General features: G+C 39.9%; 1 protein-coding gene across 3 annotated transcripts in view; it reads right to left on the bottom strand.

Annotated features, from left to right (window-relative positions):
- CHN2 (chimerin 2) overlaps positions 1-20835 on the bottom strand; it is a 320147-nt gene that overhangs the window by 8526 nt on the left and 290786 nt on the right. For all 3 annotated transcript variants that reach the window (XM_033193754.1, XM_033193755.1, XM_033193756.1), the window contains 3 exons: positions 12000-12084; positions 6799-6972; positions 1603-1680 (listed from right to left, as the gene is read on the bottom strand). In XM_033193754.1, the coding sequence (XP_033049645.1) occupies positions 1603-1680; positions 6799-6972; positions 12000-12084 (337 nt within the window). The remainder of the gene's footprint in view (positions 1-1602; positions 1681-6798; positions 6973-11999; positions 12085-20835) is intronic.

Here is a 20835-nt window from a genome sequence, read left to right as displayed (position 1 = left end):
CTCAAACTCCTGCCTCAAGTGATCCACCCGTCTCGGCCTCCCAAAGTGCTGGGATCACAGGTGTGAGCCACTGTGCCCGGCCTATTTTGACAGTTATTTCACTTCAGCACTTTAAATATATTATACTAATGTATCTGGTATTTATTGTTGGTCCGGAATTATTTCTTTGTAGGCAGTACAAAGGATCAGCACAGAAGTTTTGACCTGCTCCGTTTCCAACTCCCAAAGTGCTGGGATTCTAGGCATCAGCCACCGTGCCCGGCCTATATTTCTTACCATTTCTAACAATAATTCTCAAGACATTTTTTGACTTTTAGTTTTACCATTAGGAAATACCAGTCCAATTTGTCATAGCCTATGACATTTTTTGGATAAAAATGTTTTAATCATATAGGAATTCTTAATATCTTTTACTTAAAGAATTAAAAGAATAAATGCCTCAGCAAATTTGGTTCTGAAGATAAAAAAAGCTGCCGATGTATAGAAAACAGTAAAAGCATAGAAGATGTGCCATGTTTATTTCATTATTTACATATTTAGCAAACAGTTATTGAGAAGCTGTCATGTGCCAAGCACCATTAAGCCCTGATGAACCAAGGAAAAGAGATACTCTCTGCCAACCAACAGTTCCAGTTAGATTGACAGTCAGATATGCAACTCAACAATGACAAGGAAATGGGAAGATTGCTATGCTGAAGAAGTGTGGGGAATGTGGGGGGCGTGTGGGAAAAGGAAGTTGAGCTCTGAGGTTAGCTTGGGGCAGTCAGCGAGGCTTCCTCAAGGAGAAAAGGCTTGAGCTGACCCCTGATTATAGGTGTTGGCTAGGCAGAGATGAATACATTTCAGATAGACAGGACAATGTGAGCTGAGGCACTTCTTCATGGCAGCAAATAGGGTGTATTTCAGGATTGCTGGAGTGTACAGTACAGTAGGGAGGAGGAACTGGAGAGAAGTCTAAAGAGAGAGGGAGGGCAACCTCATTGATTTCATATACCACACTACAAAGTAGAGGCTCTATCCAGTAGGGGTTCCATGTCTTGACTGGCTGTACCAGAATTACTTGGATTGCTTATTAGAAATACAGATTCTTGGGCTTATCCAGCTTTCTGAATGAGCCTTCAAGTTGGGTCCCAGTGACCCGTATTTTTAACAGAATCCCCAGGATAGCCATGATATCTGACTTAAGAGATAGTATGTTCTAGAGAATATACACCACAGTTATAAAGAACAAAAGCAGTTCCCTCCTACACGTCCACTGCCTTCCCCTACATTAGTGCTGGGGGTGCCCTCCCATCCTTATGATCCCTTCTTTGGAGCTTTGAGAGAAGGAGAAGAATGGGATCCTGAGACAGGGGATGCAGACGGGTACTCCAATGCCATATGGATTGTCTGCCCGTTGACAGTGATCACTTGTCAATGGCTGCGAAAGAAACACTTTGCCCAGTGAGGCAGAAACATGAGATTTGTAAGCCATTATTTCTCCGTTTCTTGAAGAACAACTCTTAGTAGTTCTGAAACCCCATTTCTACTATGATTAAAATCTAGTTCCAAATGAGAAGGGTGTTAGGATGTCAGATGGCATTCAAGAAAGTACAAGCTTACCTCTGTCAAATGCCATTTTGACATCTTCAATGTGTTCAGTGAACCCAGAGACTCTGTAAAGGCCTTCCGATTTTAATCCTGAGAGAGAGAGAGAGAGAGAGAGAGAGAGACTTTAGCTTCTTGAAACATCTAAAAAAAAAAAAAAAAAGACTCTAATTTCACATCTACACTACATGCTATCAGGAAATGAGCAAACATAGACAGTGATCTTATTTATCACACACAGTTGCATCAGAACTTGGACTTGTCTGTCTCAATTTCCAGGCAAGTCTGTTCTCATTTGCCCATGTAGCGGTGGAGTTCGCAGTGTAAATCCGGTCTTCATCCTTCTCCGCTTTGCAAAGAGAATTGATATTTAAGATTCTCATGGACCGTTCCCTTACTTCCTTTCCTTTGTTCATGAGCTTGCTGGACATGAATTTCATCATTGTAGGAAGCAACCTGACTTTCTTCCTAGCATCATCTTTCTTTTATTAATTTTTGTGGGTATATAGTAGGTGTATATATTTATGGGGTATATGACATATCTTGATACAGGCATAAAATGTGTAATAATCACAGCAGGGTAAGTGGGGTACCTAGCATCATCTTAATCCATGTGCTATATTGTATGTAGCACTGTACTAGATACACATGTGTATGTATGTGGATATCTAATATGTATCACTCTGATTTTATTGGGAAAAATTAGACTATTACAGCCTTTCATGTTTACTTGTAAATAAGACTATGTTAACTGTTTAATTAAAAATGATTACTTGTTATACTTTTAGACAACTGATTATACAAACAGATGCAGGAAAATAAAGTTTTAGTTATTGCTTCTGGAAATTGGATTACTGCAAATTTAGGCTAAGAAAAAAAGACTTGGTTTCTGTTCCTGGAGCTTATTGATTTGTTAAGATATGTCCTAAAAACAAGTCAGTTCCCAAAAGTATGAGCAGGGATAAAGGACCGGATTTCAGACTTTGTATGGCACCAACTAGCCGCTATCAAACTAGAGCTACAGTAAAAATAAGCAAACAAATAGCTTCTGCTGCTGCTGCCATATATTCTGCTAAACCCTTGATAACTCACATATGCTCTTGTTTTTTCATCTGGAAAACATTTATGGAGTATGTATTATCTGCCGTATATAAGGGTCTTCATTAGGTATGCATCAGAGACAACAAATACATGGTGTAAATCACGAATACTTCCCCTCATCCCTTCTGTGACCATGACAGATGCTCTTAGTTGATCTCAGCCCTTTTTCCCACTGAGCCCTATTTAGCCTCAGAATTCATCTCAGTTCCAATTGCTCAGGTGACCACTACTGATCAACTGTAGTTGTCACACAAGATGAAACCTGTGGGTCATCCTGTTCTAAGATGTTGGTGCATATGAGCACCTCTCATTCCAGTTGGAACATGCACTGCCACAGAGGCACAGACCCAGTGGATTATGGGAGCCCCTAGCAGTGAACATTGAACTCTGCCTGTTGATGGATGAATCAAAGTTCTGGCCTCTGGTGAGGCTCGCTCTCTGGCTCATAGATGGCCACCTTCTCTCACACGTCCTTTCCTTGGTATATGTGCATGGAGAGTGAGAGAGAGAGCTTGCTCTTTGGTGTCTCTTCTCATAAGGACATTGGTCATAGTGTTTAGGGTCCCTCCCTTAGGACCTCATTTAGCCTTAATTACTTCTTTGGAGACCTCCATCTCCAAAGACAATCACACTGGTGATTAGGGCTTCAAAATGTAAATTTGGTGGGGTAGGAGAAACAAACATTCAGCCATAAGATTCACTGAGTCCCTTTCAAAGAAATCCAGGTTTTCAAGGAACATAGAAAAATCCATGCTTTTGTTCTCACTCATAAGTGGGAGTTGAACAGTGAGAACACGTGGACACAGGGAAGGGAACATCACACACTGGGGCCTGTTGGAGGGTGGGGGTCAAGGGGAAGGAGAGCATTAGGACAAATACCTAATGCATACAGGACCTAACACTTAGATGATGGGTTGATGGGTGCAGCAAATCACCATGGCACATGTATACCTATGTAACAAACCTGCACATTCTGCACATGTATCCTATAACTTAAAGTAAAAAAAAAAAAAAAAATCTATGCTTTAAACAATACGCCAAGTTGTATGGTTTAGAGTATAATTAAATGGGGGTAATTTTCCTGATTTTAGCCCATGCTTCACTGAGCAAAGTGTCACCCTGTATTACATCGAGATGCTTTTTAAAGAAGCTAATCTTTGAAGGAAATGATAAAGGATGGTTAGAGTTTGCCAGAGTAGCCGAAGCTGCCAGCTATCCTTCCAATATTTGTTCTCCCATTCTTCTGTTGTAACGGAACCTTTGATTTTTAGAACAATATCCATTACAGTGTCCATTAAACTCTGGCCCATGTGGGAGCAGAGGTGACATTTATGGCTTCTGTGGCCTTAAAGGAACTGAGGATGCTCTTTTCCGCTTCCTATTGAGTGAAATGCAGATGAGATGGTGGTGGCCAACTGCGATTGTGCATGCAGGATAGTACTCAAGCAGGACACAGCAACAAGCTGCAGTGCCTGGGTTCCTGCCATGGGGGAACAGACTATTCCTGGACTGCTCCTGGGTACCTGGACTATTACTGGGGAGAGAAATAGATTTCTATCTTGTCAAAGGCACTGTTATTTAGGGTCTCTGTGACAGCATTGAGATGTACAGGCTAATATAGTTAGACAGATTTGGAGGTGGAGGTATGGGTGTGGGTCATTCCAAGAAAACGTAAAATTAACACAGATTGAGTTTGGTAGACTGGACACTGTACTAGGTCCATTTATGTATCAAGTCACTTTAATCCTCGCCAACTACTTTATGAGGTACAGTTGATTCTATTCATATTATAGATGAAGAAACACATATACAAATACGGTAAGTAACTTGCCCAAGGTTGTGCTACAGCCAGTAAGAGACAGGGCTGAGAATTTAACTTCAAGTCCTTGATCTTTTCACTCTACCACATCATGGAGAGACAAATGAACATAAAAGAACATTTGGAGAACAATAAGGAATTTTTTACGAATGGAAGATGGGGAAAAATGTTGGCAGTGGTGGCTCCACAGCTGGGTATGTGAGTGTCACACAAATTTCTCCCAGCCCATTCTCTGGTTCTGCTTGCATGCTTAGGCCCCTAATACCTGGGGCTCTAATCACTGTGCTGTGACTCTTTGGGCATCAGTTCCGAATTTGTGCTACTCTTATCTCGCTCTTGAACTAGGCAAAATTAGTGAAGTGCCCCCTATTCTTTTTTTTTTTTTTTTTTTTTTTTTTTGAGACGGAGTCTTGCTCTGCCACCCAGGCTGGAGTGCAGTGGCCGGCTCTCAGCTCACTGCAAGCTCCGCCTCCCGGGTTCACACCATTCTCCTGTCTCAGCCTCCCGAGTAGCTGGGACTACAGGCGCCCGCCTCGTCGCCCGGCTAGTTTTTTGTATTTTTTAGTAGAGACGGGGTTTCACCGTATTAGCCAGGATGGTCTCGATCTCCTGACCTCGTGATCCGCCCGTCTCGGCCTCCCAAAGTGCTGGGATTACAGGCTTGAGCCACCGCGCCCGGCCCCCTATTCTTAAATGTTAGACATGTCAGTAATGTTGCCTGAATTATCAGTTGTCTCTGCTAAGGATCACAATGGGAGGACCCCAGCTTCTTCAGAAAAGCCCTGATTGCAGGCTCTGGAGAGGCTGATAATCTGACCTCAAACTGCAGGGCCCAGGGCCACTTGTCCCAACTACTCATCCAGAGGCAGGGAATCCCTCCTTTCCTCTTACCCAGTTTAGCCACTGGATTAATATGTTCACCAGATCCCAAAGCACTCATTAAGCTCTGTCAGCCACAGTGGTGAAAAGATAGAAGGCATTTCTTACACTCTGAGATTAAATTAGCAAGTTCTCAAGGAACAGGATAGCTATGGTTTTCCCCCCTCCACAGAAAAGGGAATAATTTCCTCTCTCTAAAAGGGTTGGGATAATAAGCTATGACATCCTTTTTAGTTGTGCTTTGGAAAAAATGGGGTAGTTGACCAATGAATATATATGTATAAAATATATGTATAAAATATATTAAGCCAGTTAGGACACAATAATGGATACCAAGTATAACAGAATATGATACATGGCAAAAGTGGTTTAAACCTTACAAAAAGGCTCTATACACGGCCAAATCACCCAAATTACATCCAGCAACGTCAGTGAACATTTTGATACTGAACAGTGGCCAAAGAAAGCACAAATAAAGGAAAAGTGACTCATATACAACATAAAGAACATTTTTTGTGCACAACGTGCAGGTTTGTTACATATGTACCCTAGAACTTAAAGTATAATAAAAAATAAATAAATAAAAAGAACATTTTTTTTGAAATGTTTCTATCTTATTTTTCATTGAACAGATCTTTTAAATCTTTGAACTCTCCTCTTTAAAATAAACAATGAATATTTAGGAGCACATTTTTATATGGTAGGAGATGTATGTGTAGCTCAACAATTTCTTATTTAATAGAAGCACCTTTTTTTTCAAAGATCCAATTCAAGCCTCACCTCTGCCATAACCTTTTCGCATTGTCCTTAAATAGGATTAAAATATTTTCTTTTGTGACTCTGTGGTACCTTGAACACAGCCATCCACAATGTTTGTTTATTTGCTCCCCTGATTGCCCACTGTAAAGTATGAATTTCTTCCATGCCTCAGCCTCCCCAGTAGCTGGAACTACAGGTGTGTACCACCACACCTGGCTAATTAAAAAAAAAAAAACTTGTAGAGATGGGGTCTCACTATGTTGCCCATGCTGGTCTTGAACTCCTGGGCTCAAGTGATTGTCTGGCCTCAGCTTCTGCTGGGATTACAGGCGTGAGCCACTGCACACAGCTGAAGTATGAATTTCTTGACGGTGAGAATGGTGACCTTTATTACCTCAATGCCCAGCATGTAATAAATGTTCAGTAAACATTTTTTGAATGCATATATGCATGGTTTATATATACGATGGAAATTGATATAGCTGGTTGGATTGAGTCTATCTGTGAGAGAGAATGAGTGTGTGTGTGCGCACACATGCCTAGGTCATTTTCCCAGCAAGAGTAGTAGAGCAATTCTGTTTCCTTGACAACAGTAAAAACAAACAATAAAAATAAAATCACTGTGCTACTATAATAGGAAGTATTTTCCAAACCTCTTGCTTCAATTTCCCGAATGCATATGTCCACCACCATGGGTCTCTGAGTGTTGTGAGCCTTCACAAGTGTTGTGAGGTCACAACAGTATACTTTCTTGATCCTCTTGAGATCAGGTTGGCAGTCATTGGGAACGTGCTTGGAACACTGTTTGTGTACGTTCAATCCACAGTCTGTAAACAAAGAAGCCACATTAGCTTAGCCCAGCCCTTTTGTCAAAGCACAACCCAAATTATATGTTGCCAGAAATAAAAATATCACCACCCAAGGGTCTGACATATTTCTCTGGAACATCTATCCCATTTCTAGGTGATACTGTCTACAGGATAAATACGAGTATCATCTCTAATCACTAAACCCGTATATGATTCCATTTTTCTCATTAAGCCTTCTCTGTCGCTGGACCTTGAGAACAGAACATCTGAGACAGCTTAGGTAATTGATCAGGTTTTTTTGTATCTGTTTTCCTGTTTCAGGCTGGAACCCTTTGGGTCCACAAGTAGGATTTTGGGTTTGGATTCCCAGACAATCCTGGCTTATAAAGGGCACCTAGGGTTTGTTCCAGGCTGTTTCCTTTAAGCTCTTGATGCTGCTTGTGTGAGAGGCAGAGTTACTCTTTCTGCAGGACTCTCTAATCTTTGCTTTGAGGAGTCCATGACCATTGGTATCCTCTTCCCCTTTCCTGAAAGGTTGCCCCATTGTTTCCAATCCCTTTCTCCTCGGGCAGTTTGGGTAGGCCACTTTCCTTTCTATGTGCCTTATTTTGACACCTGTGAGTGGAAATAATGCCTAACTATATACACCAGTAGGAGTACTTGAGAGTTTATACCAATGCCATGTAATGTAATGTGATGATTATTTATAAAGTTCATATGAAACCCCAAAGCTGAAAAAGGTGCTTTTAAAGTTCAATGAACACATGAAAAGCCTGTTAGCAGTTGATATCCACTGATGGAATTTCTCTGACGATAAAAAGGCACAGTTGGCCGGGCACAGTGGCTCATGCCTGTAATCCCAGCACTTTGGGAGGCTGAGGCAGGTGGGCAGATTGCCTGAGGCAAGGAGTTTGAGACCAGCCAACATGGTGAAACCCTGTCTCTACTAAAAATACAAAAATTAACTGGGCATGGTGGTGGACCCCTGTAATCCCAGCTACTCAGGAGGCTGAGGCAGGAGAATCACTTGAACCCAGGAGGCAGAGGTTGCAGTAAACTGAGATTGCGCGCCACTGCACTCCAGCCTGACGACAGAGGGAGACTCTGTCTCCAAAAAAAAAAAAAAAAAAAGCACAGTCTACATTCAATGCTGAAGTTGTTCAAAGCTGATGTGCTGTCTACTCAAACTGTCTTCTAATACTGTTTTCCTAGGCCCAAAGAATAACACATGTGCACACATGATAAGGAATATTGTAGTCATCTGCTTTATAAAATAGCACTTAAGCACACTAAGAACTTAAGAGGATCTAAACTTTTGTAAAATCAGTAGTAATTTCTAAGTGATTTTCATGTAATTTTTATTGGCTTGAGTTCTCTATCTACCCTCCTTCTAAAGTAAAAAAAAAAAAAAAAAAGTTCGAATTCATCTTTATCAACATGAGAAATTCAACAAAGCTCAAGTGACTTCAATAATATTTTGATACATCTATCTAATGAATGTAAATTTTGGCGAACTGCGCTAAAGTTGGCTGGGTTTCTTGTTGAATCCTCTTTTAGAGAAGATCATAATAGCACCTACCCCCTGGCATTAGCCATGAGGCTCAAATAAAAGTTAATGAAGTGTTTAGTATAGTGTCTGAAATATAGTTAAGTACTATATATGTGTTAGGTCAAATAAAATAAATAGCAAATATGGTGATAAAAAATGTAAGTATATCTGCCCAGCTATTCTTCAGTGATTTCATTAGGAATTCTTAGTATGTCTTACAAACTTTATTTAATTTTTTTTGTTAAATTCTGATAAATTTATCATTTTAACCATTTTTAAGTGTATGATTTGCTGGCATTAAGTACATTCACGCTGTTATGCAACCACTACCACTGGCCATCCCCAGAACTTTTTTTTTTTTATTATTATACTTTAAGTTCTAGGGTACATGGGCACAATGTGCAGGTTTGTGACATATGTATACATGTGCCATGTTGGTGTGCTGCACCCATTAACTTGTCATTTACATTAGGTATATCTCCTGATGCTTTCCCTCCCCTCTCCCCCCCACCCCACAACAGGCCCCGGTGTGTGATATTCCCCTTCCTGTGTTCAAGTGTTCTTATTGTTCAGTTCCCACCTATAAGTGAGAACATGCAGTGTTTAGTTTTCTGTTCTTGCTATAGTTTGCTGAGAATGATGATTTCTAGCTGCATCTATGTCCCTACAAACGACACGAAGTCATCCTTTTTTATGGCTGCATAGTATTTCATGGTGTATATGTGCCACATTTTCTTAATCGAGTCCGTCATTGATGGACATTTGGGTTGGTTCCATGTCTTTACTATTGTGAATAGTGCCACAATAAACATATGTGTGCATGTGTCTTTATAGCAGCATGATTTATAATCCTTTGGGTATATACCCAGTAATGGGATGGCTGGGTCAAATGGTATTTCTAGTTCTAGATCCTTGAGGAATCACCACACTGTCTTCCACAATGGTTGAACTAGTTTACAGTCCCACCAACAGTGTAAAAGTGTTCCTGTTTCTCCACATCCTCTCTAGCACCTGTTGTTTCCTGACTTTTTAATGACAGCCATTCCAACTGGTGTGAGATGGTATCTCATTGTGGTTTTGATTTGCATTTCTCTGATGGCAAGTGATGATGAGCATTTTTTCATGTGTCTGTTGGCTGCATAAATGTCTTCTTTTGAGAAGTGTCTGTTCATATCCTTTGCCCATTTTTTGATGGCGTTGTTTTTTTCTTGTAAATTTGTTTGAGTTCTCTGTAGGTTTCCAGAACTTTTTTCATCTTCCAAAGCTGAAACTCTATACCCATTTAACAATATAACTCCCCATCCACCTATCCCCTGTAAATACCACTCAACTTTCTACCTTTTGGAATTGCCACCCTGGGTACCACATATCATAGGAATCATCCATTTTAATTTAAGACCTAAAGCAACAATGTGTTTATGTAGAGTTTAATACTGATGTTTTATTAAAATTAAGATGTTATATAACAAATGTAAAAATATTCCATTTTTTTACAAAGCAGTAGAAGTCCATATGCTACAAATAAAGTCCAGTGCATTCTAAAAATACTCTAAAAGATGTAATATATGGAAAGCTGAGAGGCAATAATGGTTCTTCCTAAGCTTTCATGATTAGTTTTCAGTCTCCCTGCTGCTAAGAGGAAATATAAGGCCAAAGAGTAGCCATTGGAGAATACTAACAATATGGCCTCAGAAAATGTCTTGTTTTAAAAAAACAAAACCAGAAAAAACCCCACAAAAACCCTTTTATCCCAGAGAAAGTTGAAAAGTTGCTGTTCACAGCTAATATGAAGCCCAGAGTTTTGTTCTCATAATATTGACTTTGGACCAATTTCTTGCTGAAATTGGATAATACCAGCAATTAGGGATATTTTTGGTAGGTTCAATATGGACAGGCCAAATTAATTACTCAGGCCAAATTACTGAGTAATTCAGATATTCCACCCCTTTGCTCAGTGGCTGAGCTGGGAGATGCGTTGTGACTCCTGGCAAGTCAGTCTTTGGTGTTAATCAGGGTTTCTGAATATTTACGGAGAAGCTGCTTCTGAGCTATGTTGACCACCCCCTTAAACGTACACCTGCAATGGGGGAGGTAGAACTACTTGAACCATCCAGGTATCAACACTGGTGATTGGTATATTTACATAATAGAAGCTAGAAGCCCCTTCCAGGCAGAGAGGAGGACTTAGGGTTACAGGATGCTGTGAGCCAAAATGGGAAAGATCACCTTAATTAGTGTCATTACCTTATTGTATTCTAAATGCTCCTAAGATTTTTAAAAATCATATCCTAGCAAGGAAGAAGTCAGTCATGGTGTTGGTAGAAACCTGATCAATATCAGAGGAGGCTGGTCTTGCTCTCAGCCACAGGTGTTTGCCAGAAAAACCATGGCAACATGAATTAGGAAACCGAGTTACGCATTAATTTGGCAACTCTTTATCATTGTTTTAGATGTACCTTAATAAGATGTGTGCTGTTAGCAATAGGTGTATACCTCCAATTCCAGGTGGAAAATTACCCAGGCTTTCCAACTACTTTGAAAATATGTGATATCAAATCAAGGTGCATGGTTTCACTGATAATCTGATGACAAAGAGACACTGAGCATGAGCTCTGGAATCCGGCTCCCACTGAAACAATATTCTATTCCTTACTGCGCAGCCACGGGCAAATAAGCCCCTGTGTCTTCTTCTTTTTTTTTTTTTAATGAAGGATAATTGCATCTCTCCCAAGGTCTGTTGGTGAGGCTAATGACATGATAAATAGAGATCAACTGGTGCCTGGTATGTGGTAAATATTAACCAGCTCTATTACTATTTTTATGTCTTAGCTTTTGTAGTAAGATGGGGTAGGAAAAAGTATGGCTTTTCTAGCGATGCAGTTCCATCGGAATTGATTTTTGTTTTTCTTTTTTTCTTTTTTTTTTTTTTTTGAGACGGAGTCTCACTGTCACCCAGGCTGGAGTACAGTGGCCGGATCTCAGCTCACTGCAAGCTCCGCCTCCCAGGTTCACGCCATTCTCCTGCCTCAGCCTCCTGAGTAGCTGGGACTACAGGCCTCGGCCACCACGCCCGGCTAGTTTTTGTATTTTTTTAGTAGAGACGGGGTTTCACCGTGTTAGCCAGGATGGTCTCGATCTCCTGACCTCGTGATCCGCCCGTCTCGGCCTCGCAAAGTGCTGGGATTACAGGCTTGAGCCACTGCGCCCGGCCTGATTTTTTTTTTTTTCTTTTACGGACTACTGGCTATTGTAAGAGGCAGGTAGGTGTTTAAGGAAATGTACTGTTTTTCTTTCCTTGCATAAACATGAGATATTCTTTTTCATTCCTGCAAACACTTGAAATAGTTTCCCCATTAAGCACAGACAGGCCTTGAACCCTGCAGAAAGCTAGACTTTTGAGCTAATCTGAGCACATTTCTCAGCTCTGGAGAGACATCCTCCAGCTCAGCACAGTGGCATTTCATATAATTGGAAAAGAAGGAAGTTCTGTGTCTACCTGAGCACCGGACCCCTTGGGCGATGAGTCCCCACATGAAATTGGCACAATATTCACACCAATGTGGGCCTCGGAATGTGTGGACCTGTGATCCAAAAAGAAGCAAAATGTCAGAAAATTCAGAGTCATTTAAAGGCAGGTAGCCTCAGATATGGCAATGAAGATCAGCAGGAGCGATCACTGGGCTTCTCCTTCCAGTAAGGCAGTTGCAAACAGATCCTGAGAAAACAGAGATGTGCTTTGATCTTCAAAAATCCTTCATCAATACACATCAATACACAATGGGCATCAATGCCCCAGGACAGAGTCAGAAAGGAGCGTGGAGAAACAGTTTACAGGCCATGCCATCAGCTAAGGAGTAAGACTCTGACCACCCACAACAAGGCACTGTGTAGACAAACCCAAGATAGCCCAGGCTGGTCGCTATAACCTGCATTTAGCTCAGCAAGTTCTGGAAGGCAAAACTCAATTACTGTGTCCTTTAGACTGAAGTTTTCCCATCTCTACAGTATCCAGGCAGGTATAAATAAGACATGATTATGGGATAATTAAAAGGTTCCAAGTCTTTGAGCAACTTTCAAAAAAAGGCATTTTAAAAAGTAAAGGAGTTGGCTAAACATGCAGGCAACCAATAGGGCCTCTGGAATTGCTTTCCCCAGAGATAGTGTCCATATTCAGTAGGACTTGGTGTGGCCTTCAGGTAAGTAAGCTGAAAATCTTTCCTGCTTGACCAAAGTGCTGGTCTCATTGATTGATGCCCCCAGCCAGTTGTTAAATATTCTGAATATCACAAAGTAAGGATGGTCTTATCTCTGATTATTGAGGCATAGGTCCTCCTGTATTAAATTATGATTTAAAATAAAAACAAAACAAAGCAAAAATACTGGCATGAAAGAGCTTTAGGAAGCAAATGTGGCCATGGTCAATCTAAAATGACCATAGGCAGTCTATTGGGGGCATACAAATGTGCACGAAAATGTCCTGAATTTTTACAAAGTTAAAATATTATAAAACATTATAGAAGGCCTTTCAAAGTCATAAACCTCTATTAATAAATAAAAGAAATGTAGACAATGTTTCTGTTTTACAAACTGCTTTTATTTAACAAAAAAGCAGGGTGACGAGTATGGTCACAATTTAGAAAGGTGTTCATCCGAGTTCTACTTAAGAAAAAAAGAGTCTCAGTTTGAGTTCTTTATTCATACATGTTAGTAATTGGGTGTATGTAAAGAGACAAACAAAATGGATCTGGATCTCTTCTAAGGAAACAGATGAATAAAAACAGAGAAAGAAGATAAGCTAGTTAATAAATTAAAAAGAGCTTACGACTCTGTAATAAAGCGAAGTTATAGTAGTCTTTCTGGTATTTCAGTTTATCACATGCAAACTGCCTATTATATAGTTCCTGCTTTGAAAATGATGCCAAAAATTTCTCAACATTTTTCTAGGGAATGACCCTAAGAAATGACAAAGCATTTTTAACAGGAATGCAGATAATTCATCCCAGAAGGACTCACAGGGCCAAATGTTGTAATTCACTTAGAAGCCTACAGAGATTGAACTCAGTACTAAAAGAGTTCCTCAGTAAAGTATCCTATCTAAAGTTGAACATTTTCTAAATTCAGCAATCATACATTTCTTAATATTTTACTAGAAATGCTCTTAATTATGGCAGCAAAGTCAATTGTTAATCTGCTGTGAAGATCAATTAAATATAATAAAATAATATGTAAAATGCAACTCCAGAAAAAAAAGTATAAAAATGGCTACAGAAGAAAAAAAGATGAGGCCGCTACTAGAGAGACCAAGCGGGGTCCAACCTTATCCAGAATGGTCAGGAAAACCTTTTTTGGAAGGTGACCGGATGGAAAAGAAGAGCTAGTTCTCTTCCATAGGGAAAGAGAAAGGGACAGAGATCATTCCCAGCAGAAGGAATATATGGAAGCCAGAACACCAAAAGGTGGGGGGAGAGGAATAGGGACGAAGTTGAAGGTAGGATAGGAAAAGTGACACAGGGCCTTAAAGGCTTTATTCATGAGTGTGGATTTGGTTTTAATCTAGGTACAGTAGGAAGTTCTTGGAGGACTTGACATAGATTTTTTAAAAAGATTATTCTGACAATTGTGTTGAAAATGAATGGGAGGGTGTTAATAGTGGAATAGATATGAAAACTATGTTGTAGTCTAGTTGAATAATGATAGAGTCTAATACCTGCATGCTGGCAGTGGAGAGGGAAAGTGGATGAATTTGAGATATATTTTGAAGACAGAATTTACAGGACCTGATAATAGAATAAGTGTGGGCCTTTGAGGGAGAGAGGAGTCAAGAATGACTCTGAGATTCTAGCTTAGGAACTAGGTAAATGATGATACCATTTGCTGAGATGGGAAAGACACTCCTCTGGGGAGAAAGTGAACAATTCCATTTTAGATGAGTTAGGGTTAAATGCTGCTATGATATCCAAGTGTTAGTGTCAAGCGGGAACTCATAATTTGAGAGCTCAGAGGAGGAGTGAAGACCAGAGGTATACATTTCACCATCTCTGATGAATGGATGATATTTAAAATTGTGTGAATGAATAAAAAGTATAGTCATGCATCACTTAATGATGGAGATACATTCTAAGAAAAGCATCCTTGGGTGGTTTCATCACTGGGGGGGATCATCATAGGGTGTACTTGCACAAACCTAGATGGTAGAGCCTACTACACATCTAAGCTATATGGTATGGCCTATCGCTCCTAGGCTACAGACCTCTAGAGCATGTCACTTTACTAAATACTGTAGGCAACTATTACATAACAGTAAGGATTTATGTACCTGAGCATATCTGAACATAGAAAAGGTACAGTAAAAATATAGTATAAAGGATAAAAAATGGTACACTTATATAGGGAAGCTCCATTATAATCTTATGGGTTCACCAGGATATATGTGGTTCACTATTGACCTAAATATTGTTATATAGCACATGACTATATTAAGGATAGGGAGTAGAAAACAAAAGAGAGCTCATCCCCAAGCACTCAGCATTCAAACATTTAGAGAAAACCAACGAAGTGTTCCAGAAGCCAAGAGGTGAAGAATGTTTTAGGGAATGAATAGTCAATTATGTTGAATGCTAAGAGGTTCAATGAAATAAGTACTTTTAAATATTCACACAGATACATGGAAGTCATTAGCAACCTTAGCAAGAGCAATCTCTTTGGATGGCTGAGGGTAGAAGACTCAACTGAACTGAAGAAGGTAAGGAAGTAGAGAAATATGTTGGCACCTCCTCTATCAGGAAGGCTGGCTATGATATTCAGCAGAGATATAGGATAGCTCAGGGGAGATGTGGAGTCAAGGGAGGACTTTTTTAAAAGATGGGAAACACCAGGGCAAGTTGACTTGTTGATGAAATTGATACAATAGGTGAGAGACTGGAAATGCAGAAGAGAGAAAAGATAAGCAAACGAGTCATGATCTTCAGAAGCTGAGAAATGATGGAGTTTAGGGTATCTGTGGAAGCAATATATATTTAAGGAGAAGAACAGTTGAGATCTTTCTAGAATTTGTAGTAAGAGACACAAAATCTTCAGATTAAAAAAACACTAAATGAGACTCAAACCAGATAAATAAAAATAATCTGTATCTATGCCGATTATACTGAAATTGCAGAACACCAAAAGACAAAGCAAAATCCTAAAAAACAACAACAACAAAAACCAAAACAGGTTATCTTTGAAAGGATAGAAATAGGTAAAAATAGACTTTTCTTCAGCAGGAAGAGATGAATAGATTATTGAATAATTTCATCAAAGTGCTCAGACAAAAGTATTGCCAACCTAACTTTTATACCCAGCTAATTATCATCTAAGAGCAAGGGTGAAGTAAAGATATTTTAAGACAAATGTCAAGAGTTTCCAATCACAGATCCTCACTTGAAGAAATACTAAAGGATATACTTCAGTGAGAAGCAAACTGAATCTAGGAGGAAGGATTTCCAGAAGCAGCGGTGAGCAAGAAAACTGGTAAATGTGGGTCAATCTAATCATGCCCTATTTGTACACAACGATAACAAGATGACTAATTTTAGGGGACTTAAACACAGGGTAAAAAAATGACATGGAAGTTTGAAGGGGATGAAGAAGTCTAAAGTTCTCATAATTTGGGAAATGTAAGAAGAGCTACTAATTAACTGAAGAATATTTTAAGTCAATTATGCAGGTATTAAATTTTTGATAATTTTAAAAAGGGTGGGATGAAATCCATTAATCAAAAGTAATATATGGCTGGGTGTGGTAGCTCATACCTGTAATCCCAGTGCTTTGGGAGATCAAGGTAGGAGGATCACTTTGAGGCCAGGTAGAGACCAGCCTGGGCAACACAGTGAGACCCCATCTCTAAAAAGAGTTTGAAATTTAGCTGGGCATAGTAGCACATGCCTGTAGTCCTAGCTACTCAGGAGACTGATATGGGAGGATGGCTTGAGCCCAGGTGTCCGGGGTTAAAATGAGCTATGATGGTGCCACTGTACTCCAACCTGGACAACAGACTGAGATTGTCTCTCTCTTACACACACACAAATATATAAAAGAAAAAGAAATATAGGTTTAATTAAACCAATAAAAAGCAGGGAAGGAGAAAAAAGATGCAATAGAAAAGCACAGTGATTATAAAAAAAATCCTAATACAACTCTAATCAGAATAAGTGGCTCTAATTCATCACAAAAAAAGATTTTTAGATAACATTTTAAAAATCCTTTCAAGAAACACAAACATAACATGAGATAAATGTAAGAAAGACAGACATACCCAGCAAACTAGCCAATAGAAACCCAAAACAGAGCAAATATATATATTTGCATTATTAGTGACAGAGACAATAGAGATTTATTTTTACCAGAAGGATATAATTTTGAGCTTTTGTATGACAATACGGTCTCAAAAATATAAAGCAAAATTGAAAGACTTACAAAGAGAAATTGGCAAATCCACAATCATAATGATTTTGACATCTTTCACAGAAACTAGTAGATCAAATAGCTAAAGTTGCTCTATGAATACAAAAGGGATCTCATATCCAGCAATTCAAAGAACATACACACTTTTCAAAACCACTTGGAGGCCGGGCGCGGTGGCTCAAGCCTGTAATCCCAGCACTTTGGGAGGCCGAGACGGGCGGATCACGAGGTCAGGAGATCGAGACCATCCTGGCGAATACGGTGAAACCCCGTCTCTACTAAAAAAATACAAAAAACTAGCCGGGCAAGGTGGCGGGTGCCTGTAGTCCCAGCTACTCGGGAGGCTGAGGCAGGAGAATGGCATAAACCTGGGAGACGGAGTTTGCAGTGAGCCGAGATCGTGCCACTGCACTCCAGCCTGGGCGACAGAGCGAGACTCTGTCTCAAAAAAAAAAAAAACCACTTGGAATATTCATACCAATTGACCACAAATTAAGCTTCAACATATATAAAAAATTGATATCATACATACCAGATTCTGAATATAATATAATCACATTTCAAATAGACAGTCAAAGGCCAGTATGTTTGGAACAGTACATTTGATACCAGTAGCATACATTGAAAAGACAAGAAACCAAATCACACATATATGGATACTTGGTATATCTCAGAAGTGGCATTACAAATTAATGGGGGAAGGATGTCAGACAGATGAATTATATCCTATTTTCATCTTATTTCCACCTTTCCAGCAACTCATTATTCACTTGTTTGTTTGATATTGACATGCTGATTGCCTGCTTTGAACTTGGCCCTGTACTAGTCCTTGGATATACAAAGTTGAAATAGATCAGAGGAATAAGAACTGCATGCACTCAAGGATCTCATTATCTACAAGAATAAACAGGCAATTACGCATCAGGTGATACAGCAGAACATGTAGGAGATCCTATGGTAGTATAATGGAGAGAATAATAAATTCTTCCTAGAAGTCTGGGGAAGGGGATATTGAACTGGGCTTTGAAGGATGGATAGGAATTCACAAGCCTGGGAAAGACTGAGCAGGTGGGGAAGTGATGGTGTTGACTGGGGAGCAGATGACTTGAGGAAGACATGTATAAAAGAGGAAACAGCATAACCTAAGGCCAATGAAGGTGGGCTTAAGTTTTGAAAGGCATTCTTTTCTAGCAAATGGTGTTTAAAAAAAAAAAAAGAATGACCTCACAGTGTTCTCTGAAACATTTTGAGTGGATGAAATAACCACCTGTTAAATATCCCTATACCTTGGGGTAAAAATGAAAATACAGTATTTAGAAATTACGTGAGTGGCTACATGTTTACTACACACGGACACAATGCATACTGACAAAATATAAACTGGTCTATTGTTTCAGGAAAAACAGGATAGGCTAATCACACATTTTTCTAAAATTTCACTTCTTTGCCCTTATTTTTAAAAATAATTGAGCACATCAGGATTGCATTTTTAATGCGTTATTATCACTATCCATATTTACCAACATCCTTTCCCAACAAGTATCCCTACTGTCTTTGATCTCATTTGCCCAGCCAAATAAATGCATAGACGTTTCAAATAGCAGGTAACGCCCAGTGTCCCCATACAGTCCCAAAGAAATAAAACAAAATGAAAATAGAGTGGGGATGTAAAGTTAAACATTATTTTAGGCCCATTGCCTACTTTTCTTTTTGGTGACGAGCCATTGTTTATTTTCATGACTGATATATTGTTCAATTTTCTTTTGGATCCACAAGGACGATCTCTAGACAGAAAGCTACATGTAAATGCTGAGGGCATGCTCTGAGCCCATTTTATTTCGCTTCTACTTATTATGTCTACTCTTTCATTGAAATACACCATATCTTAAAATTCACTGGTCAGCTTTTTCCATTTTCTGAAGTTTATTGATTTGCAAGAATATCTTTTTAGAGAAAGAACATTTTGAAAACTTTAGGGCAGTAACTAAAATATTCTAGACAGGAAGAAAATACTCCAGACAGGAAGAATGTCTGTCCAAGACTATTATACTAGGCACGGTCTGCCTGGAATTCAAAAACCACACCAAACAAAAAAGATGATATTACATGAGATAAGGTATGTTTGACAAATAGCCCAGGAATGGCTACTTTGTAAAAACAAGAGCAAGAAGAGTCATCCAGAGAGATCTCAGGCATTTAGCAAGTATCCCTCAACACAGCTCTTTCTAAATGAACAGGATGTTATTTGTCTCATATCTGCTGAATCTGGAAGGCAGTATTCTCTAGTGGTTTTATACCAGATATGTTTTGATGGGTCAGTGTAGACACCACCCAAATGTATTAACATCAGCTCAGCCTGGGATCTAAACTGTAAGAAGAAATAAGTGCTGTTTATGACATACTGCAGTTGAGAATTTTTGCTTTTTCTTACCAGTATACATCATGATTTCTTAGCCTTAGCACTACTGATTAACATTTTGGGCTGGAAAATCCTTTGTAGTGGGGTTGTGCCTTGTACATTGTAGGATGTTTAGCAGCATCCCTGGCCTCCACCCACTAAATGCCAGTAGCACTCCCAGCTGGGACAAATCACAAATATCTGCAGGCATTGACAAATGCCCCCCAGGGGTTGGGGGGGCGGTGTTAGGGTGTGGGGGGGTGAAGTTTCCTTTATTGAGAAGCACTGGTATAGATGGAAACGTTATTGTCTCAATTTGTCATTTTATTATTCATATTAAAAATCAGAATGTTATTCTTTTGCTTTGAAAAGGAATTTTTGGGTCAGAGGCAGTTTGTTTGTTTGTTTGTTTGTTTAGCTACCTTATGTTCACAAAAGACAGAGCTAAAGCCCCTTCCAGCTACATGTGGCTGGGTTTTGGAGGTCTAGTCTAGCCTTTGCCCAGGGCTAACTGAGAGGCTGGAGGGCAGGCAGCCTATCCTGTGTCACCCAGGTCAGCAGCACAGTCAAGGCTTCCAGATCTCTGCCAAGGACTCTTCCTATAATTTACTGTATTTCCCATAACCATGTGACATTCATCTCTTACGAAAAATTAGGTTAAACTTTGGACTCTCCCCTTTTGCAAGACCAGATGAAGTACTAACCTTGAAGTGACCCTTTTCAGATGTAAGAAAACACAGCAGAGGTGAATCAATCTATGACAGAGACTCCCTCTGAGTTCCCTCTGAAAGGCTGGCCAAGCAGCTGGGGCAGGAGAGCTGAGTTTCTCAAACCTGGCACCACAGATCCCTGGACTTCTCATTAGCAGCTGCCCTAGTTTAAGATAGGATTGCATTTCTAAAATCTTGATTGTCTCAAAGCTTTCTGGGAGTCTCCCCATTGCATAAAGTAAGATATTCTCATGCTAATTAACTTTGGTCAGGTTTATGAGCACGTCAACACCCACATCCTTTTGACACTTTCCTGCTCCAAAACCTCGAGTGGTTCCCCATTGCCAGTGGTGAGGTTTCTCAGTCTCAGCACTACGGGCATTGAGGGCTGCATAACTCTTGGTTGTGGTGGCCTGTCCTGGACGTTTAGTAGCACACCTGGCCTCGACTGGATGCCTCTGGAGGAAGGAGAGGGAGAAGGAGAGACAGAGGAAGGAAGAGATAATGAAAGTAGGGAGGGAAAGGAAGGAGGGAAGGAGTGGGGAGAGAAAGAGGGAGGGAGTTGGAGAAAAAGAAGAAAAGAGGGAGGGAAAGAGGAAGAGAGGGAGAAACTGGCTCCAGGTATACTCCCAGTTCCTGTTTCCACCCATCCCTGAGTTTTGAGTATTCCCTGGAGGCTTTATGAGCCCATCCTGTATAATAGTCTATTTAGCTTAAGATAGTTTCCAGGGGTTATATTACTTGAAAACAAGGAGTTTGTCTTCAATATAATGGTGGAGCAG

The sequence above is a fragment of the Trachypithecus francoisi genome, unplaced genomic scaffold (assembly GCF_009764315.1).
Source record: "Trachypithecus francoisi isolate TF-2019V2 unplaced genomic scaffold, Tfra_2.0 Lachesis_group4, whole genome shotgun sequence".
NCBI classification, from domain to species: domain Eukaryota; kingdom Metazoa; phylum Chordata; class Mammalia; order Primates; family Cercopithecidae; genus Trachypithecus; species Trachypithecus francoisi.
This window is presented reverse-complemented; position numbering and strand designations above follow the sequence as displayed.